Below are 18672 nucleotides of genomic sequence, written 5' to 3'. Positions count from 1 at the left end.
TCTAGCAGAGCTGCTGCCTGTAAGGGAATCAATACTCACAAAAGCTGGTTTCATAGTGGCTATTGGATCTGTGAAGTGCGAATCAAAAACGAAGTTAAAAAGTGAAGTGGGGAAGTGGATAGCGGCCCTCTCCTTCTGTCTCTGTCTACAGCTCGCCGTCTCCTTATCTCTCCTTCCATCTGTGGAGCTCAGAGTGCTGGCCCACACAATGTGCCCCCCTGGATTGTCATCTTCAGTCTGATTGCAAGGACCAACACCAACCCACATTAGCATGCGCTTTACACACATGCACACACACTGAGAGCGCCTTAAAAGGAGAGATGCATAGGCCAAGACCTCATGCAAGTCAAATCTCCTTGTCTTGAAACCCGAGGCAGTGCATCCAAGGGTTTCTCAAGCTGAGAAAGAGGGGGGGATGACTAGGAACGATACTGAAAGGAAGGGGAAGAGGGTGTGAGAACCAGAATATTTAGCAAACCAGATTAAAAAGGAAGAAAAAAAAGATGTTTTTAGAAGAGGTGTGTCCATGCACTTGGGGGTGGGTTTGGTAATGTCCAGGAACCCCAAATGCTGTCATGCAGCTCTGTAGAGTGCTCCAGAGCAGCCAGTCGTGACCGGCAAGATGGCTGCCACAGCACATCAGGGAAAGCAAGAGTAAGCAAACACTGCAGATGGAGAGACAAGGGCTGAAGAGAATGCAGCGAGAGAGAGAGAAAGTGAATAGAAAAGGGAGCTTTCAATTTTCAGGGGACACTCCCAACATCAGTAAGAAAGTGTAAGCAAGGCTACGCCCAATGAAACTTTTACTGCTTTTCCCACACACTCCTCTCATTTGCTATGCACTTTAAATCGCTGGTGTGAATATTTCTATTTCAAGCAGACGCAGGCTTATTCCCTGAAAGGAAAAAGAGTGAGAGAGAGAAAAAAACCGAGCTCTTGCGCTTTGGTTTGAGCACAGAACTCACCGCCATCTAAATCACTATTCATGTGAAAAGAAAAAAGCGTTCCGGGTTCATTAACTTTAAGTAAGGCTCAAAAATTGGACACAAGAAACTGCTCTTCAAAGGCTTTTAGAAGCTTACCAGCCAACCAAGGCCTCTAATAAACATCTAGTCACGATCAACCGAATCGAAAATTCCTAATGCGATTCAGCATGCTTTCAAAAAGCACTAAAACATGGCTTTATTGTTATGGAAAACTGTAGAGTTAACCACTACCCTGCTTGCACAAAGCAACATTTCAGGACAAGCTGCATTTTTTTTTGTTTTTTGGGACTTGTATTTTAAATTTTAACTTTCTACATCACAGTATATGTGCTGTGACATGGAGCATGACAAGGAACCTGTGCATGTGTGAACTCCATCAGAAGCTGATATTAACAATATTAGGGAGTATGAACACATTTTATTCCGTAGCACCACTGATAGCAAAAGAGAAAGAAAAAATATATCTATATTTTTAAGGTCAACTGTCTAGGTAGTAGAGCCCTAAAACAATTTTATTACGTGTCTGGCTGAATGACTGGAGAGTAAATAAAATTTATTCCCAAGAGAAGAATGAAATTAACAGAGGGCAGCTCTCTGCCAGCAGCCAACTTAACGATTTTTTAAAAAGCCTCCAGACATTCAGATGAACTCAAAGCTGCCCAGTTCCCTTGGTAAAATACACTTGCATGGCGCATACAGGAAATGGGGGCACTGCTTCAAGTTCATCTCCTTTTAGCAGACCAGAGCTATTTTTTTCAGTTTGGAACCAATATCACCATCTATTCTCCTGCCAAAGAAATGCTGTTTGTTTTGGCTCCTCCTCTTAGGCCACGTTTAGTCTGTTTACTTCATCTTTCTCTAAGCACCGGGGAGAATACAACAGGACTCGGGAGCTCCAGGATTATTGTGAGCTGCTGAGGATATCTAGGAAGAGCAGAAAGCTCCAATAGCCAAGTAATGTCACAGCTGGCTTAATCCTGTCACTCTCTCACGGGCCACATCCCTCAAGGTGCAGTCTGAGGAGGTGAGGTGTTCATTAAACTAGATAATTAGAATGAACAGTGCCCTGCCGGTGACCAGACTTTAAAGGGGAAATAAAAGATCCAAGCACATACTTGATTGAGCTCATTACCCACTACGCCACATTCTGTAAAAGGAAGACAATGTGCAAAACCTCTGGATGTCTGACTTTTAAATAGACATCATTACACTTAAGGCTATGGTACATTTCCATTAGTATTTGTCATAGTTTGTGACTGAATTACAAAAATACCACTAGATCCAAATGGTAATGCTACGTTACTACAGGTATAAATTGGTGGTGCATATATGTCGGCCAATCAGCAACCAGAAAATGCAAGAACTGGGCAGCCAGATAGGTATGATACAATCAGAGACAATAATGCACAGTTTGCCCACCAGAGGGCATAGACATGTTGATTTTAAAACTAAAACAACCCATTTAGTACATTTGATAAGGGACCCTTTTGGAGAATGTTTATGGAATTATCTTATGTAAAAAACAAACAAACCAGTCCCTATAGGCCCCTATATATTGCTAACCAGTCAAATTGGACTTTAGTGGTTAGTTACCATTTAACTGGTTTAAACTATTAAAAGTTAGAAACCACATCCGCTACATAATATCTTGTAATTGGGTCATACCAGTCCCAGCATCACTGAGGTTTTGGAACCACACCAATTTTAGAAAACACCCACATTTAGTGAGATTGAGAAGCTGAGACCGGCACAAAAAATAAATCAAACTCAGCTGCAATCAGCTGACCATGTTGCTCACATAAATCACCTGCTCAGCTGAAGGCCTTGCATCTGATTAAGTTACATAAATAGCAGCCCTCTAATCTAGACTATTAGTCGCTATACATTTGTAAGCCACTTTGCAACCCACCCCAACTCCTTCTCTTCATGCCATGTCTGGCTGCGGCTGGTAAACATCTTGCTTGAATTTATGAAAGATTTTAACTGCAACGTATATATACACTACCCAGACGAAACTCAAATATAAATTGTGTTTAATACACAAACCTGAATACACCGTATACCTGTCTGTAATACTGAGTTAAAGTCACTTAGTAATATACTAACAATACTTCATCAAATCGATGCATTACCATAGTGTGGTGGGTAACACATTTGCCTAACACACGAAGGATCACCAGTTTAAGAGTAGTAGCACAAATCCTTGAGGATTGTGTCAATAAGTTAAAGTCTGTGGATCCATCCACTGTGGTGACCTCTTGTGAATAAGAGAGCAGGTAAGTGTTCACTGATCTCAGGATATTACAGAACAGTTCCTACTGGCTAGAGCTGAGAAAACATGGTCTAGTACACTTTAATCGAGGCGAGGCATTCACTCGGCTGCATACAGACAAATACCAAAGGTCAGTCATTTTCCACGAGTGTTTCCTTGGCAGCCTTTGACAAAACTATAAACTAAAGTAATGCCTGCAAATGCTGAAATAGCTCAAGAACAAACCCTCTTTGGAGTGCTCCCATACATAAAAGCTCAACAGCAAGGTTATCCCAGAATGAGTCATATTACCATAGTGGAAGGCAGCTGTGATCTTTCTCATGATAGAAAAGCCTGTTGAACTTGGATAAAGCACATGTACAAAGCCTCGGGCCTCTCTCCTTCCAAAAGCAGCTAAAGATGAAAGTGTTGACAGCAGTATTTCCATATAGAGCCAATATTGTGTCTGTTCCTTCCATAAATGCACATCAAAGATGTTTTGAACTACAGTATCTCCTCTGTGGGCTGGTGCCATATTTCTTATCAGTGAGCAGTAAACTGAGGCAACATCAACACAACATCTGGCACTTTATGGTAGCACAACACTGCCAAATAAGAAAGTATGACTTTGTTGGACAACAGTCACATACCAGCATCTAATGACGAGGGCATAAATTGCACTGGTTGCAACAATGACACATAATCCAGATTGCTTGCGTGCAGTCTCACACATAAATAGAAAAAAAAAAAGAGATTCTTAAAACCTTCAGAATCGCAGCACACCACAGTGTAATTACTGTATCGGTGGCATAGGTTGGCAGCGTCTAAAAACTGACCACCTGCATGCAAACCATGGCCCGCAGTAGCCAAGACATCGACCTCAAATCTGCAATTAGCTCACTGTGGTTGTTCTGACAGGGTCATGTAAAGGAACACTAGGCAGCAACATGATCTCCTCACTGTGGGAAGAGAAAGCATTAGTGCTATCTGAGCCTGCGATTTGCTCAGGATGGACAGGCATCACAAATAAAACGTACAAGTCACTTCTGGACTGCGTGTAGCAGTGCAGTAGATGCATGTTATCGGTAACAGAAATGGAGCAGAACACAAACAGAACAAGGGAAAATTACTGAGAGGCTAGTGGACAGCTTATGCAAAACTTAAATGAGAAGCTTAAAGAGGATTTCTTTAATTCTGCCAACAATAAGATGATTGTTTAAGGATAATGGTAAAAGAGCCAATGAGGAAACCATGCCAGCTGTATCTTGTGTGGCTGTTTAATGACTGCAATACTAAAAACCAGGGTTTATAAAACTTACTATACCTTCTTGATAACTTGTGTTTCTTAAAAGAGTAAAATCTAACAAACTCTGAAAAGGAAGGGTTTTTTGGGAACAATCCTATACTGTATTTGTTTAGCTATGTGTTTTTTCTGTGTTCTGATGGGTTGTCAGTCTCTACAGAGATTCAGGTCGGAGTTTCACGTCTTTACAACAGGAGGAGGCAAGAGCCGAAGAGACGGATCTACGGCTCTTCTCTGAATCTCAATTTCCAAATCTCTGTCTCTCGTCTTATTTTTTCAGTCTCTCAGTTGTTTTATCCCCATCTTCTTGTCTTCTCTAATCTCTTCCCGCTGTGTCTCTACTCAGCTCTTTATCTACATCCCAGACAAAACATTAAAGCGCTGCATGCATGGGGAATATATTTAGATTTGAATATGCTCTGTGATACTAACACATAGCGGGATTGAGACAAATTAAAAAAAAAAAAAAAAAAGTTTTAAACACAGAATTCTGAAAATATTTTTATACACTGCAGTTTCTTAACAAAAGAAATGTACTAATGCAAATATGTGCAAAGATATATTCCATCATTTACCGTTTTGGCAAAAAGTTTATGTTCCAGACAAGTTTTGACCCAAATTGCAAGATGAGACATCAGGCGGGCCTTTGAGTCTTTGTTGAAGTTCACTATAGTTATTAGAAATCCTTGCAGTTGATACACTTATTGAAGGAAAACCTCAGTATGTAGCTGCAACCAAAACACAAGCTGAGTTCAGGGATAACAACTGTGGGTTTGTGAGAAAAGGACAGAGCAATCCTAGCTAATACGCTCATGCTCTAAATCTATTGTTAACAAAACAAATCAACTTTTGTACTTCCTTAAAAACCGTGCCCAATAATGTCAATGTTAATACATTTTAGAACTATATTAACCTTATGCACATAATATTAATCGTTCCATCCAATGGGATTCATGACACAAAGTTCTCCATATTAGGTTTGTTTTTACACGTTACAATTGTAATGAGTGAAATTCTTCTAGTAATGAATGAGTCTGTTACCTAGCACATACATGTGTCTGTGCCTTTTACCTGTGCAGGTTGTGGCAATAACATGGCAACAGCCTAAACACTAACACCAAGGCTTCAAAATGCAGAGTCCAGAAACCAGTGACTGATGCCACGGTGGCTACATCCATCTTTAATATACAGTCTGTGGTTTCACCTGCTGTCACTCTGCTACCTTGCAGTTACGTTACTGTGAAAAGGGTCACCTTTATTCATATTAAACATCTGTGAAACATCTAATTATTATCTACTGGCCTGCATTATACAATATTTGTTTGTACATGCATAAACACTAAACGGTACAGACACTAAAGCCTGTTTTGTTTTTCCTGTGTGTGTGTCTTAAATATTTCAAGCGGAAACACTTACCTCATCCCATTCTGAGGTGAAAGAGGGAGATTTCTCAAGTCTCTTCTTAGCCGTGCTACAGTTAGAAACAGACTCGCTACGGTTTCCCAATCCTCCTTCCTCTTCATTAGGAGGCGACACGAGCAAGTCTGAGTCAGACTTGGACAGGCTGCGTGCCAGCTTCAGGTCCCCAGGAGGGCGCATCTTGACAGCAGATACAGCACCAGCCACAGAGTCCCTGGGCTCCTTGTTCACAGTAGCATAAATCGCTTTTGGATCACAGTCTGTCAGGATGGCGGCCATGCTAGGACGGCTAGGTGGCGGTGCAGCTGCCGTTACTCCCTCTTTAGCTTTGGCCCTCTTTTTTGTTTCTGGCTGGTCTTGGTTGGGTGGCAGAACACCTGGAAGCCGGAAGGACTCCTCACGGCTCTCAAAGACAGGAGACGATCCGTGTAGGAGGCCTGTGAACTGCTCTGGTACACCTGCTTCCTGGTCCTGGCTGAGCTGAGAGTTATCTAGACAAAGAGAAAGGGAATAGACAAAGTCAGTGAAGAAGGAAAGCAGTATGTGAGGGCTGGAAAGTGGACTTCCAACTGAGGGGCTGATCCTTACAGTGTGGCTAATAAGAAACCACCCACACAAGCCCTGAAACAGATCTGTAATTGTTTCCTACCAGGAGTGACGAAGAGAAAAAGGGGGAGAGAGAAGAGATGGAGCAAAGAGAAGGCGTATGTTGGCTAGAGAAATGACTGAATTCCAAACTCAGCTTGTAGCCGTCTGACAGCTATCTGCTGGTGCCTGAATGCCTGTATTTTGCAACAGGGAGTTGAAGCAAGTCATCTTTGAGCAGCCTCATCACAGAGGCCTACTTGTCTGTTAGGCCTGTTTTCCTAAAATGACATAACACTGAGAATGTCCCAGAGTTCCTGACTAAACTTTCAAACAAACCTACACATAAATTCCAAGAGTGTATGCCAGAGAAAAATGAATACAACACAACAAATATCACAAAGAGGAGTGAAACTTACTGTTTGCAGTCTTCTCCAACAAAAACAACTCCTTAATGAGACTCGATGGCAAGTGCAACTAAGAACAATGAGATTTTTCCTCCTCCCCTCTCCCAAGGACTTACTGCCACCTAAGCCTATTTTCCACAATCAAATCAGCCACAGCTTGATAGTGCCTGTTGTCATTGATACGTTGGTTTTAGGGAAGAAGAAAAAAAACTAACTCGTGCCGAGCCTGTCTTCTTCAACAGCAGTGGCGCGTTTTGTTGTTTAAAGTGTGCTCCCTCTGTGTTTTCTAGCTTCTAATTCTAGCGCCTAACGGAGGGCGAGGAATGGAAATTTGAATCACCCCGTCCTCCAGCAGCCAGACTTCTGATAATTAGTCCTGTGACACATGGTGCAGGAGTGTGTAGGCTTGTGTGGTCTCTGCCAGGGTGACAAGGGTCAGGAGTGTTTGGTGACAGGGAATCTGGGGCAGAGACACCACAAGAAAAGTAGTGACCTGTTGCAGCACTTTGTTTGTCCTTCACAAAACAGCTTCCTGCCAAAAATGTGCCCAGTGCAGTCATTTTATCAGTATAGGAAAGAAATTAAAAAAGAAAAAGCAGGCTGTGAAAGAGTTTTATCTACACCAAACTACCTCAGCACTATGTCAGGGATCATTTCCAGGGAGGGAGTGTGCCAAACAACGCCCTAAACTCCCTTTTCACAAGCTACTAAACACTTGACGCTTAGGAAAAGTGTGTGTGTTGGGGGCTGTTTTGTGTGTGGGTGAGTGAGTGTACTGCACACATATGTCAAGATCACAGCCAAACACCCACCCTCTCCTTGGCAGCTAGGGAGCGTGAACGCCCTATGATCACATCCATGTGCTTCCAACAAACTCACGTGGCGTTAACCCTTGCAAAGACCACTGGAGCCCCTTTCTATACAGATCTAGGATGGAAAACCTGCACAAATGCAATCTGATGTTTTTGAAACTCTTATATATTGGGTGAAGTCACTGCAGACGTAGGGTGTTTATTTCATTTGGCAGTGACAGCTCCATATCGCCCTGATGATGTCATGTTTGGACTGCAGATGCTGTGGAATCAGTGCTGGTTGTTACTTCACTAGCTACACAATCCAAAGTCAATCCATATGTCCCTGGAAAACCTGCACGGTTTCTGTTTGAGTTTCAAAGACATTTTAAACTCTAGGTAGTGCACTGCAGCACAACTACAAGGTATTAAGCCTATCTTACTGACATGGGGACATTTGTATTAAAGCACATAATTTGATCATATTCAACTCACTGCACATGCACCTCCCCCATAAAAGATATTTTTATACACTGCAAAGTGCCCACCCCTGGACAAACTCTGCAACATGAACACTAAATACATGGTTCAAGGCTGTTTCGCCCATCCCTTCTTTAGTTTTTTAAATATTGTTTATCAGTCAATATAATCGGCCCCACCGATCGGTTGGGCTCCACATAGCATCATATATAATGATGCAGAAGTAGTGTGACAGACACACTGGTGCTTTCTGTCTTTAACTTCCTTACATCTATCCTTTGATGTGCTACAGTTCATAAAAGCAGCACAAACAAGTTTAATTAAGTATCAAAACTACAGAAAACACACTGCACTCTGGTTGTGAACTAATGGAACAGCATGTATACTTTGAGGTTTATTTCCTCATCAACGTTGCTTATAACAGCGTAATATTTAAGTTCAATGTGGTTTTTTTTTTAAATTTATCATTATTATTATTATTATTATTATCATCATCTGTGGAGAAACTTCTGATCTTACAGGTACTGCTTTGGAAACGCTATAATACATCAGCAGCAGTAGGTCTGTTGCGAGAATGTGGATTGCTGCTGAGAGCAGGAGGAATGTGTTTGAAGACAGACAATAAACACCATATATCGCTGACTCGGCACATGTCCTCCACCTGCCACAGAGATTGCTGAGGTTTGGTCCCTGACCGTCCATAGACCACATAAGTTACAAGAAAGATCACAGCCACATGAACAAAACTAAATATTTAGGCTCCGTCGACTGCCTGGGTTTATGTAATACATAAAACAGGAACCAGGTTTAAGTTGCTGATCTGCAAAACCTCAAAAAGTAAAGAAGAAACAGGTCAGAGACGGGGGGTTTTAAATAGAAACCAAATTTGTGGTTTTGACAAATGAAATGAAGAGTATAACTTTAGAGTTCCCAAATATAAAAAGGAACCCAAAAAAATGAAAGAAACAACATTTTGCTGTGTGTTTTCCTCTCTCGAAATGATTTTTAAACTAGAGTTGCTAAACCTTGAGCTTTGTTAAGAAAGAATTACTGCTCTTGTAGAAAATTAATAACATTTTAATGTTGATACTCATTATGGTTAACCATCTGAGGGGCCAGCTGTTCACAGTGGTTTTTTACATCAACTCAAAGAGGAACAGTGACACAACGGAAACCCTGAATATGCGAATAAAGATGCTAAAAATGTATTTCTAATTCATATCATTAATTATAACAAATAAGATCACACTCTTATTTTCTGTTTTCCAATTTGTGTTTATTTTAAGTCAAAGAAGTCCCAAACAGACAGATTAATGTTACTGCAGCTGCCCGATAATTTTTTACGTGGTGAAATTACATAAAAACAACTCAAGAAGCCTAATTAGTTTCTTTTTGCAGCTTATTTCCAAACATGTGCCAAAACTCAATTTATTCAATGAAGACATCTGTATATGTATCAGCAAAAACCCAGCAGCTATACTCCTCATCTCTGCTCCATGCCTGACTGGATGAAGTGGCATATCCAGCTTTAGGCGGGGATGTGGATCTAAGATAGGAATGTCACGATCTGATCAAGAATTCAGTTTCACATTGGCAATGAAACGAGTCTAGCCCACTCGCCAACGAATGTCAGTCAACCTGCCCCTGACGAGCCAAATCCCCTCTGCTGCCCAAGAATACCAATCGTGCACTTCCCCGGCTGCGCTAATCCAAGCCAGCCTATCTCAAATGCATCAAACTGAGATGCATTTCTCCTATTTCATTGACATGCTTGGCTTGTAATTTTCCAAGTCTGATGTGTCAGGTCCATCTTTCCTTACCCTCACGCAGCTTCACCAGCAGCAGTTGTTGTACCTTATTAGGTATCTAAAACCTGAGGACAGTGACCGTACTCACCTCCCGGCGCCCCTGGGCCCACTCTTCCTGGAGGGTGCAAGGTGTCTTTCGTCTTACTTGGGGCTCTGAGGTCGTTTGGGGCAGAGGGTTTATGCTAAAGTAGGACAGCAAAGAAAGAGAACAGATGATGTTAAAAACATTTTCTGTGATTTTACACAATCATAGTAACTCGTCTGAAGCCCAGTTAGCAAAAAACTAAAGCCAGACCAATTATCCTGCTGGTCTGTTGTTAAATGAAGACATAACCTCCCTGATCACCAGCATTATAGTCGTGGTAGCATGTTTCCTTACAGTAGTTATGGTGTGGCTGAGCTCAGGAGACTGCAGATGAAACCACAGACGACTGTAAGATTATTATCATCAGGCAGGTCAGAAGCACAGCCAACTTAATAGGAGCTTGCAAATTAAGACACAAATATATACTGTGTGCAGCAGAGGGGCTGCAGAGGTGGTTGACAGGAATAATAAAATGCTGCTAACTGGATGATAGATATCAAAGGGCAATAAAAAAAGACGGTGGCAATAAATAAAATAGTGCATCTTAAATGTTGTAAATCTGCCTATTATCAGGGGCCATTTAAGCGGACTTCTGCCTTCTGCTGACATATGACTCAGTTTCTGACTCTGAAGAGACTATCACCTTAATTTTAAAAACCTGCTATCATCACATGGGTTGGGTCAAAAATTATCCACTCATTCACTATTCAAACCAGTATATAGGAAGCTTGTTGTCAAAAAAAAACAAAAAAACACAACCTCCAGATACTACCTAATATACAAAATAGACAGATTATCATCAGCTGTAATCATGCATTTTTATACAGTATAATTTTTCAAACATTCTGTCATGACCACTTTAGTCAAAGTAGGATTGTTATTTCCTCTGCAGTTACATATATCTGGCAAAATGGCCAAGCTTCACGCCTTTCCACATGTATACATGTTAAGCCCTAGTACAGATCAGACAGGCATCAATGGATGGACTAGACTGGTCACATTTTACTACTACATTCATGTAGATTTTAATTCCATGTATGCTTTGTCCACCTCACATCTATCACCAATTGAAAACCACCAGTTAACTCTGTCTGTGCATGTGGGACTCGTACAGTCTACAGGGCTGCTGGCTCAGCTTGAATCTTTGGCCTACCAGAAGTAACGTCAGGGCTGATACGATGCTTTGCAGCAGTTCTGTCATTTTTACTTCCACAAGCGCATAATGGTCTACAATGCTTAGGCTAGTGACTGAATTACTTTTCACAACTCATAGTAGGATACTTCCACATACAGTGCTACAATACTATAATTTTAGTATTCAAATTGCAACCTATTTTTGAAGCAGTTATAGTACATGAGCAAAAGATGAAAAGAAGAGTTTACCTGAGGTAGGACACTGTTGGAAGACTGTATAGTGGTACTGTCATCTAAGGAGACAAGAAAACAAACGTTGGTTAACTAAGAGTTACAGAAAATCCATTGTTGGTTCTGACTTTCAGGAGAGACATTACGCTGAGAATGTCAAAGTGATGGATAATAAAATCATGTATTATGCATGCCGCCATTATCGGTCTAAGCGTCAGACAGACTTCAGATTAATCTTCCTGCCTTTTAAACAGCACCGAGTATGGAGACATGATAGAGCAGTTTAAAAACGGATGAAAAACTAATCATTTAACATTTCTGTCCAATTCAACAACCCCCCCCAAAAAAAACCACAGTAAGTTATTCTTTTTTTATAACACCATCATTTCCATCGGGAAGGCCCGATGACATCCGCGATTACACTGCAACACTTCAGCCCAGTTTTCTAAGGGTGATAGTCAAGCTGACTAAGCTGAAAGGTCCCAAGGGTATGGTTTTAAAAATCTACATCAACAACTAGGGATCAAAATTGCCTCCTAATTTAATCCCATTTAATCCAATTACATGCAGTGCCATTCACCAGCCATAACTGAGGAGGGTCTGCTGAGGCTCTGTTGTGATCAAACGGCAGCAAAAGAGCCTGAGAGACAGAGCTCTCCCGTATTCATGTCAGGAACGAAGGACCTCCTGATTTATATGCAGATATAACAAGGTAAAGTGAGTGCATTTTCCCAAGAAATATCTTGAGAAAGCACAAACAAAAAGAGTTGCTGGAAAAATATGGCTTTTCGAAATGTCACTTGTTGTTTTTGTACTGAATAAACACAATTACCTTTATATGAGTGGGGCTCATGGCTAGGTGGTGGTGGGATTTTTGTCTCTGCAGTCAGCAACAACTCATATGTGTGATCCTCCTCCTCCACTGGCTCCCTTTTCTCATCAGCGCTGCTGCTCGTATACAGGGCCTGCAGAAAAGTCAAAGGATTAAAGGTGAAAAAGAAGTAGCAGGTTAGAAATTACGAGGCAAATGTGTGAAAATATTTGTCAACAATAGGAAAGCCTTCATGAAACATCCACAATATGCCCACTACAATCAGCAACGGTTTAGACCAGAACGGTTCTCGGACGCTGCCTTTTCCAATTCCCCTTTCCTATTACATGTGCTCCATTCTGCACTCAGCTGAGTATTTATTAAGAAGCCATTTGAACTGAGCAGCAGCCTTGAAGAAAATGAAAAGGGTGGTAGCTAAAATGAAACTGGCATCCTCAGTGACAGATTGTCATTTTCCAGCAGCCCCTGTGTCACAGTGTTAGAAAACATGTCTAACTTTTCAGTGGCATTCACTTTTAAAAGTAGTCTGTCACAACCATTTGCACACAGCTACATGTGCGCGTGTGAGAATCTGTGGCGTTAAATGGCAAATGTTTCTGCTGGCTGTATGACCTCTGACCTATTCGCATAGGATTTGTATTACCAGGGGGACTTGATGTGATTTAAAAGTCTGTGTCTGTGCAATGCTACTATTAATATCCTGCCAGATAATTGTGAGCCTAATGAAAGACAGCAAAATGCATGCTTACATTTTTTTTCTTTAAATAGCAGATTCAGTGGTTGATTTGCATGATTTGCATGAGATTAAGATCATAGATGATGTCCACAACTATTACTAGAGACAGTCCCATGTGAATACAGCTTTACTTCCTTACCTCTGAGCTCACCTCCTCTTCATTACCAGGGCCAGGATGTGACGAGAGAACCAGGCGATCTTTCTGTACATCAGCAATACGAGATGTAATAAAAAAGTAATCAATTCACTATCAATATTAAAAGATGCCATGCAAACCTACACCGAAACACAAGAAAAGTAACACTGGTGGATTTTTGTAGCACTGTCATAAGAAGAGAGGATCACCATCTCCCTCTAGTGGGAGTTCAGCATTTCAGTGCCTCAGTCTATGTATAAGAGCGAGGTGGGTTTCAACTAAAGACATTTAAAAAAAAAAAAAAAAAGATCAGAAACTGCCGACCTTTCCAGCTTCACTGTCAGGCCTTCCCGAATCTCTATCAGAGGACTTCCCACTGGTGAGGCTGTCTAAAGAGTGGCAAGAAGTGGCCTCAAACAGAGCTTCATATGGGCTCTCCTCCTCGGGCCCCAGGGCCAACCCCGAGATTAGCTCAGTGACTTTCTCCAGGTCACCTGCAAGTCAAAATGGATAAAGGTTGGAGCAAAAACAAGTTCTCAAGTCAAAGTAATAGGTAAACTATTATCATACTTTCCTGCACAGTGTTTTTTTTTTCCTTCTGCTTAAAGATTTGCTGCTGCGAAGGTAAAAAGAAAAAAAAATCCCCCACTATCTCTCACCGGAGACTCCTGATAAATCTTACCCTTTTTCCGTGGGCTGGGGCTCTCCTGAGGTGGAGGCACTGGTGGAGGGGGAAGGTCAATATCAGGGGGTTTTCCAGTCATATGACCTGGAACAAACAGGAGATTGTATCGCAGCTGTTTCATGTGATATAAATAAGAGAATAATTCCCAATGGAGCTTTGTATGCGCTCATTTGGTCTTTACCAAGGATCAGGGCAGCTATCTGTTTGCTTTTCTGAGAGGGCATGTCCTTGACAATGTCCAGCGCTGTCAGGCCCTTCTGGTCGACGATGTTCACGTCGATACCTGGGAAACGACAACAGTAACAGTCATGTGCTAAGTACATGTTGTTCCTAAATACATGGAAGCTATGTAGATTTAGCGCTCTGAGGTCTGACCTGCACAGAGAAGCTTCTGCACCACATCAGTCTTCCCAAACAGAGCTGCTTCATGGAGGGCACTGCCTTTCTCTGTCTGAGCAGGGGGGAAAAAATGAAAAAGCATAAGAATTTATGAGAAACATTATAGACAGAAGTTCTTAATATTTCCTATGTTATTACCAAAAAATTAGACTACAGAATATAGCAGTTCTGTTCCAGCACCAACACTTTAGTAAAATACATAGCGCATGTTGTGTGGATTCATGCCCACTACTCGGTCCACTTCTTGAACTGACAATTATGTGGTTGAGAAATCAAAGCAGATCATTTTCCAGCTCACAGGGCCATGCTAATTAAAGCCCTGCCGGATGCACAGCCTAAAGGAAGCTGAATAGTCTCCACATCTTTTATTCAGAGGAAAAAAGGACAGAGAAAGGATCTCCAGACAGACGGGTGGCACAGTTTGATACAGAGTCAGAGCTCTAGGGCCCACCAGGGGGAGCAAGGCCAGCTCTGCTTTGCGCTGGCCTTACTACAACAGTTCCTTTGCAAACTGAGAGCTTAAGAATTTTACATTTAATCTCATAGCTTTAGTAGGAAGTAGCAAGAGGAAGTGCTGCAAGGACAGATTAAGTTGCCTAACATGATTTGGGCCATGAAAGTATATTAAGAAACACTTGCAAACAGACGTTTTTCAGTTCAAACCAATATATAAGTAAATGTACATCGGAAAAAACAAAAACAACACATGCACATACCTCATAGTTAATGTCCATTCCAGCATCTAGTAACACCTCCACTACGGGTAGGTGTCCGTTGCGAGAGGCCAGGTGTAGTGGTGTGTGTTTCTTGGTGTTGCAGCTGAGCAGATTAGGATGGGCACTGAGCAGCAGTTTGACAACCTCCAGGCGGCCGTACAGTGCCGCCAGGTCCAGCGGAGTCTCAAACTTGTTATTCCTCATGGTGGGATCAGTGAGTTCCTCCAGCAGCAGCCGCACCACCTGAGAATGGCCGTACTGGGCAGCACAGTGCAGCGGTGTCTCGTTGTCATTGTTCTGTTGGCAGTGGTGGTGGTGGGGGGATAAATAAGTAAGAAGCAGCTTGGGAAAAATGGCAGTACAGTTCAGTTGAGGTAAAGTGAAAATGTGTAATTAAGGAGATAAGAATAGAACAGAGATGCTTGAATCGTGTCTGCAATAAGTCAGAATTTGTGACTCGACTGAGTCATGAGAGTAAACCAGTCAGATGGGTACAGGCAAATCATGAAAGGTCATGAAAAACCACCAACCCTGAAAAAGCACACAGTGAGGCTTGATTGGGGTGAGGGGGCGGGGACTGGCAAGCATGCATGGACTAATGAGGACAGGTGTCTGTGTGGCACTGAGTGCCAGGGGCAGCAGGGTGCTAACAGAGGGGCAGGGATACATAGGCGGGTGGGGAATTAGCAGAGACATGGAGCCATGGGCCGGTTTGACAAGAGGTCAGAATGCACTGACACTGAAGAGCTACAAAGGGTCAGGCATGTATAAAGCTTCTTTGTTGTTGCTTCTCACCAAAGCACAAAAAAGAAAAAATCCACATTGCATAGTGAAAAGCAAAAATACACTCAAAGGGTCACCGTGATATTAACAACAACACTTGGTCTGCCGTGCCGATCAGATTCTTTTTCTCCTCACAAGTCCAGCTCGACTTGACAAAAACCCCAAAACAGGGTCCAGAAAACTCAACTATACTTCTATCACACTTAAAGAAAATGTATTTACAAGCAGCAAATCCTCAACAGAGAAGAAAATGAAACCCCCAAATTGCATTTTTTTATGACTTTCCTTTTGATCAGCTGATCAATGTATCGACAAACTGTTCTGGTGCTAAAAAATGCAGTGATGATATTTAAATGTTGAAAGGACTCCTTAAGTTTAGCCAGTATTAGAATCCTTTATATTGACATGCACAAAAACCCGACTGAGCTTGTACTGCAGGAGACATGCTAACAAATAAGTAGATAAAACACAGAAGAAACAGGAGTATTGAACAGATAAACTCAGTAACTAGTGCTAATTGATTCTAACCATTCAAAAGCAGGAATGCGATCAATACACATGAGAGCTTCCAGCATGTTATCTCTACCATAAGCAACCACCAGGGGGCAATCCCTGAAATCCTGCATGATCAAGTCAAAACACACAATGACAACATGCATATAGTCAATCAGAGCAGACCCTGCTGTACTTTCTTTCTAAGTAAAAATGTAAATTAAAATCACTCTAGGGTGTTAGCAGAATTCCAATTTTGTGTTTTTCTCTGCAAACATGGAAAGACATTTATTTCTCTGCAGCTCTGTGGCGCTCTTAAATATTAGATACAGATGGGGTGTGGTAGAAAATGCCAGCTATTGCAGAACCGCATGTTCAGAGAGTCAGTCATTCCAGACTAACAGAGCCACCTACAAAAGGGCTGACAGCTGGCATGACAAGTCCCCACATGGACATGCATGATGCCAGTTTGGGTGACTCCCGGAGGAACACGCCAGCTGTGCCACCGAAGACAGGCCGTCATGCAGGGCAACAGGGCAGTTTTAGACGGGTGTGACTTGCCTATTTACTGCTTTCTCTAAAACCTGGCGCCAGATGGGATCAGCAGGTATCTCCTTCTTTGTTGGGAGAGCGAGTATTGTACTACACTGGCAAAGCAGGTCACGGCTTGAGCAGGGAGAGAGGAGGTGGAGTCTAGAGGAACAAAACGACACCTGCCTATCAAAAGAAGGGACACAAATGCAGGCTAACAACAAAAAAACAACAAAAAAGCTTTTCTTGGATGAACTGAGCTGAACAAAACAAATGTAAAAAAGGCTTAAGAAAAAACAAAACCTTTCTCTGGTAGCTAAATTAAACCGACCCAAGTTCTCTCTGCCTGGGTGGTTTCATCATTTTCATTTTGTACAGTTGTGCGCTCGTCTTTGGCTCCAAACAAATGCACGTGTACCGACACAAGCACACTGACACAGAAACGGTCCGAACCCCGCGTGAAAAGAGCACGTTGTCTTTCATCTGTGACGCACCATCGAGCATTTGTCACAGCTTTTTAAACAGATTTACTCTCAGCATTTCGATGACTTCAGCGGGCAAACACACACACGCTGTGATTATATCAGCATGATTCACTTCCTCAAACATGCAGGTCTGCTGCCTCCATAGTAATCCAAATAAATCTGGCATACAAGGACTTTTTATATTTTTTTTTTTTTTTTTGCAATTTTGCTTTTCGTTGCTGGGAGAGGCAGAGGTGTGACATGCAACAAAGGTGCCTTAACTTTTAAGGAAGCCCCTTAGGTACAATTCTAAACTCAAATCATGCAAAAGCTGCCTGCAAAATCAGAGGAAAGGAACTTTTTAGATAACTGAAACACCCTTTTTCCTCTTCTCTCATGATATTTAATAATAGTGCTGAAAAATGACACGCACAGTGAACACATACCATGACTTCAGTGCTTATAATGAGCATGTTAACACCAAATGTCTCCCTTGCCAAAGTGGTGGTCAGGGCACTGTAGCAATGTGTCACCCAGCATCTGATCGCATTAAACATGGCTGACCAGCCGTCTGACTCACTGTTAGGAAACACACAGCAATAGGACAGTGACCCTTGGCTCCTTCAGTGGCAGCACTGGTGCATGTTATCCACACAGAGGCCTTCCACTAAAACATCCACTTACTCCCAAACACCTCCACCGCTTTGTTTTGTATTGCTGTTTTAGCCTATAACTGAAGCACTTATAGTTTATTCCACTAGTTGTATAGTAGGAGTATACAATTTATTTATATGGCTATTTTTAAGCATTTTATATCAGCAAAATGAGCCAGCCACTCGGGAATTGAACCTGTGTTTTGTTGCTTGTGGCATTTGCACAAATGCAATATGCACACAAATCAAAATCTTAAACTTACAGCCTCCATTTCTCATGAATATCATGATTTATGTGGAGTGCATTTACAGCACAGACACTGCAGGGTCTTGTGTAATATTTTGTTACATTGTTCAGCTGAACTCGTTTATTCAAAGGCCATCAGAGGAACACGCATATAAATACAAAGCATAACTAGAAAAAACTATTTGAAAGTCTGTCTACTTTGCTTTTGCATTAAAATCTGCATGTGAGACAAAAGGAATTGAAAGAGTGAAGACATGACAGTGGGAGAGCTGAAATATGGAGCCCAGTTTGAAACTAATTTCAGCAGACTGCTTGCCCTGTAGCAAAGAAATCCCATTCAAAAATGCTATTGTACAGAGTTAATTTGCAATTTCTGGTGAAACACTTTTATATTGTTATATAAGAAGGACTTTCAGCATTAAATTCAGCTTTATAAAGATTGGGATCAGCATTATCTCCTCTGCACTACCACAGGCCACATGAGCGGTCAGACAATCACGCACTAACAAGATAGATCT

The 18672-nt window shown here is 41.8% G+C and overlaps 1 protein-coding gene across 7 annotated transcripts in view; it reads right to left on the bottom strand.

Moving 5' to 3' along the window:
• Nucleotides 1–18672, bottom strand: part of LOC116310930 (ankyrin repeat and SAM domain-containing protein 1A) — a 62510-nt gene that overhangs the window by 24469 nt on the left and 19369 nt on the right. For all 7 annotated transcript variants that reach the window (XM_031727874.2, XM_039604516.1, XM_039604514.1 and 4 more), the window contains 10 exons: nt 14985–15281; nt 14245–14320; nt 14051–14152; nt 13867–13953; nt 13509–13678; nt 13188–13250; nt 12313–12445; nt 11499–11542; nt 10119–10212; nt 5957–6450 (listed from right to left, as the gene is read on the bottom strand). In XM_031727874.2, coding sequence (XP_031583734.2) covers nt 5957–6450; nt 10119–10212; nt 11499–11542; nt 12313–12445; nt 13188–13250; nt 13509–13678; nt 13867–13953; nt 14051–14152; nt 14245–14320; nt 14985–15281 — 1560 coding nt within the window. The remainder of the gene's footprint in view (nt 1–5956; nt 6451–10118; nt 10213–11498; nt 11543–12312; nt 12446–13187; nt 13251–13508; nt 13679–13866; nt 13954–14050; nt 14153–14244; nt 14321–14984; nt 15282–18672) is intronic.

This window comes from Oreochromis aureus, linkage group 20 (genome assembly GCF_013358895.1).
Source record: "Oreochromis aureus strain Israel breed Guangdong linkage group 20, ZZ_aureus, whole genome shotgun sequence".
Classification (NCBI taxonomy): domain Eukaryota; kingdom Metazoa; phylum Chordata; class Actinopteri; order Cichliformes; family Cichlidae; genus Oreochromis; species Oreochromis aureus.
The sequence above is the reverse complement of the archived record's forward strand: the minus strand, read 5'-3'. Positions and strand labels throughout refer to the sequence as shown.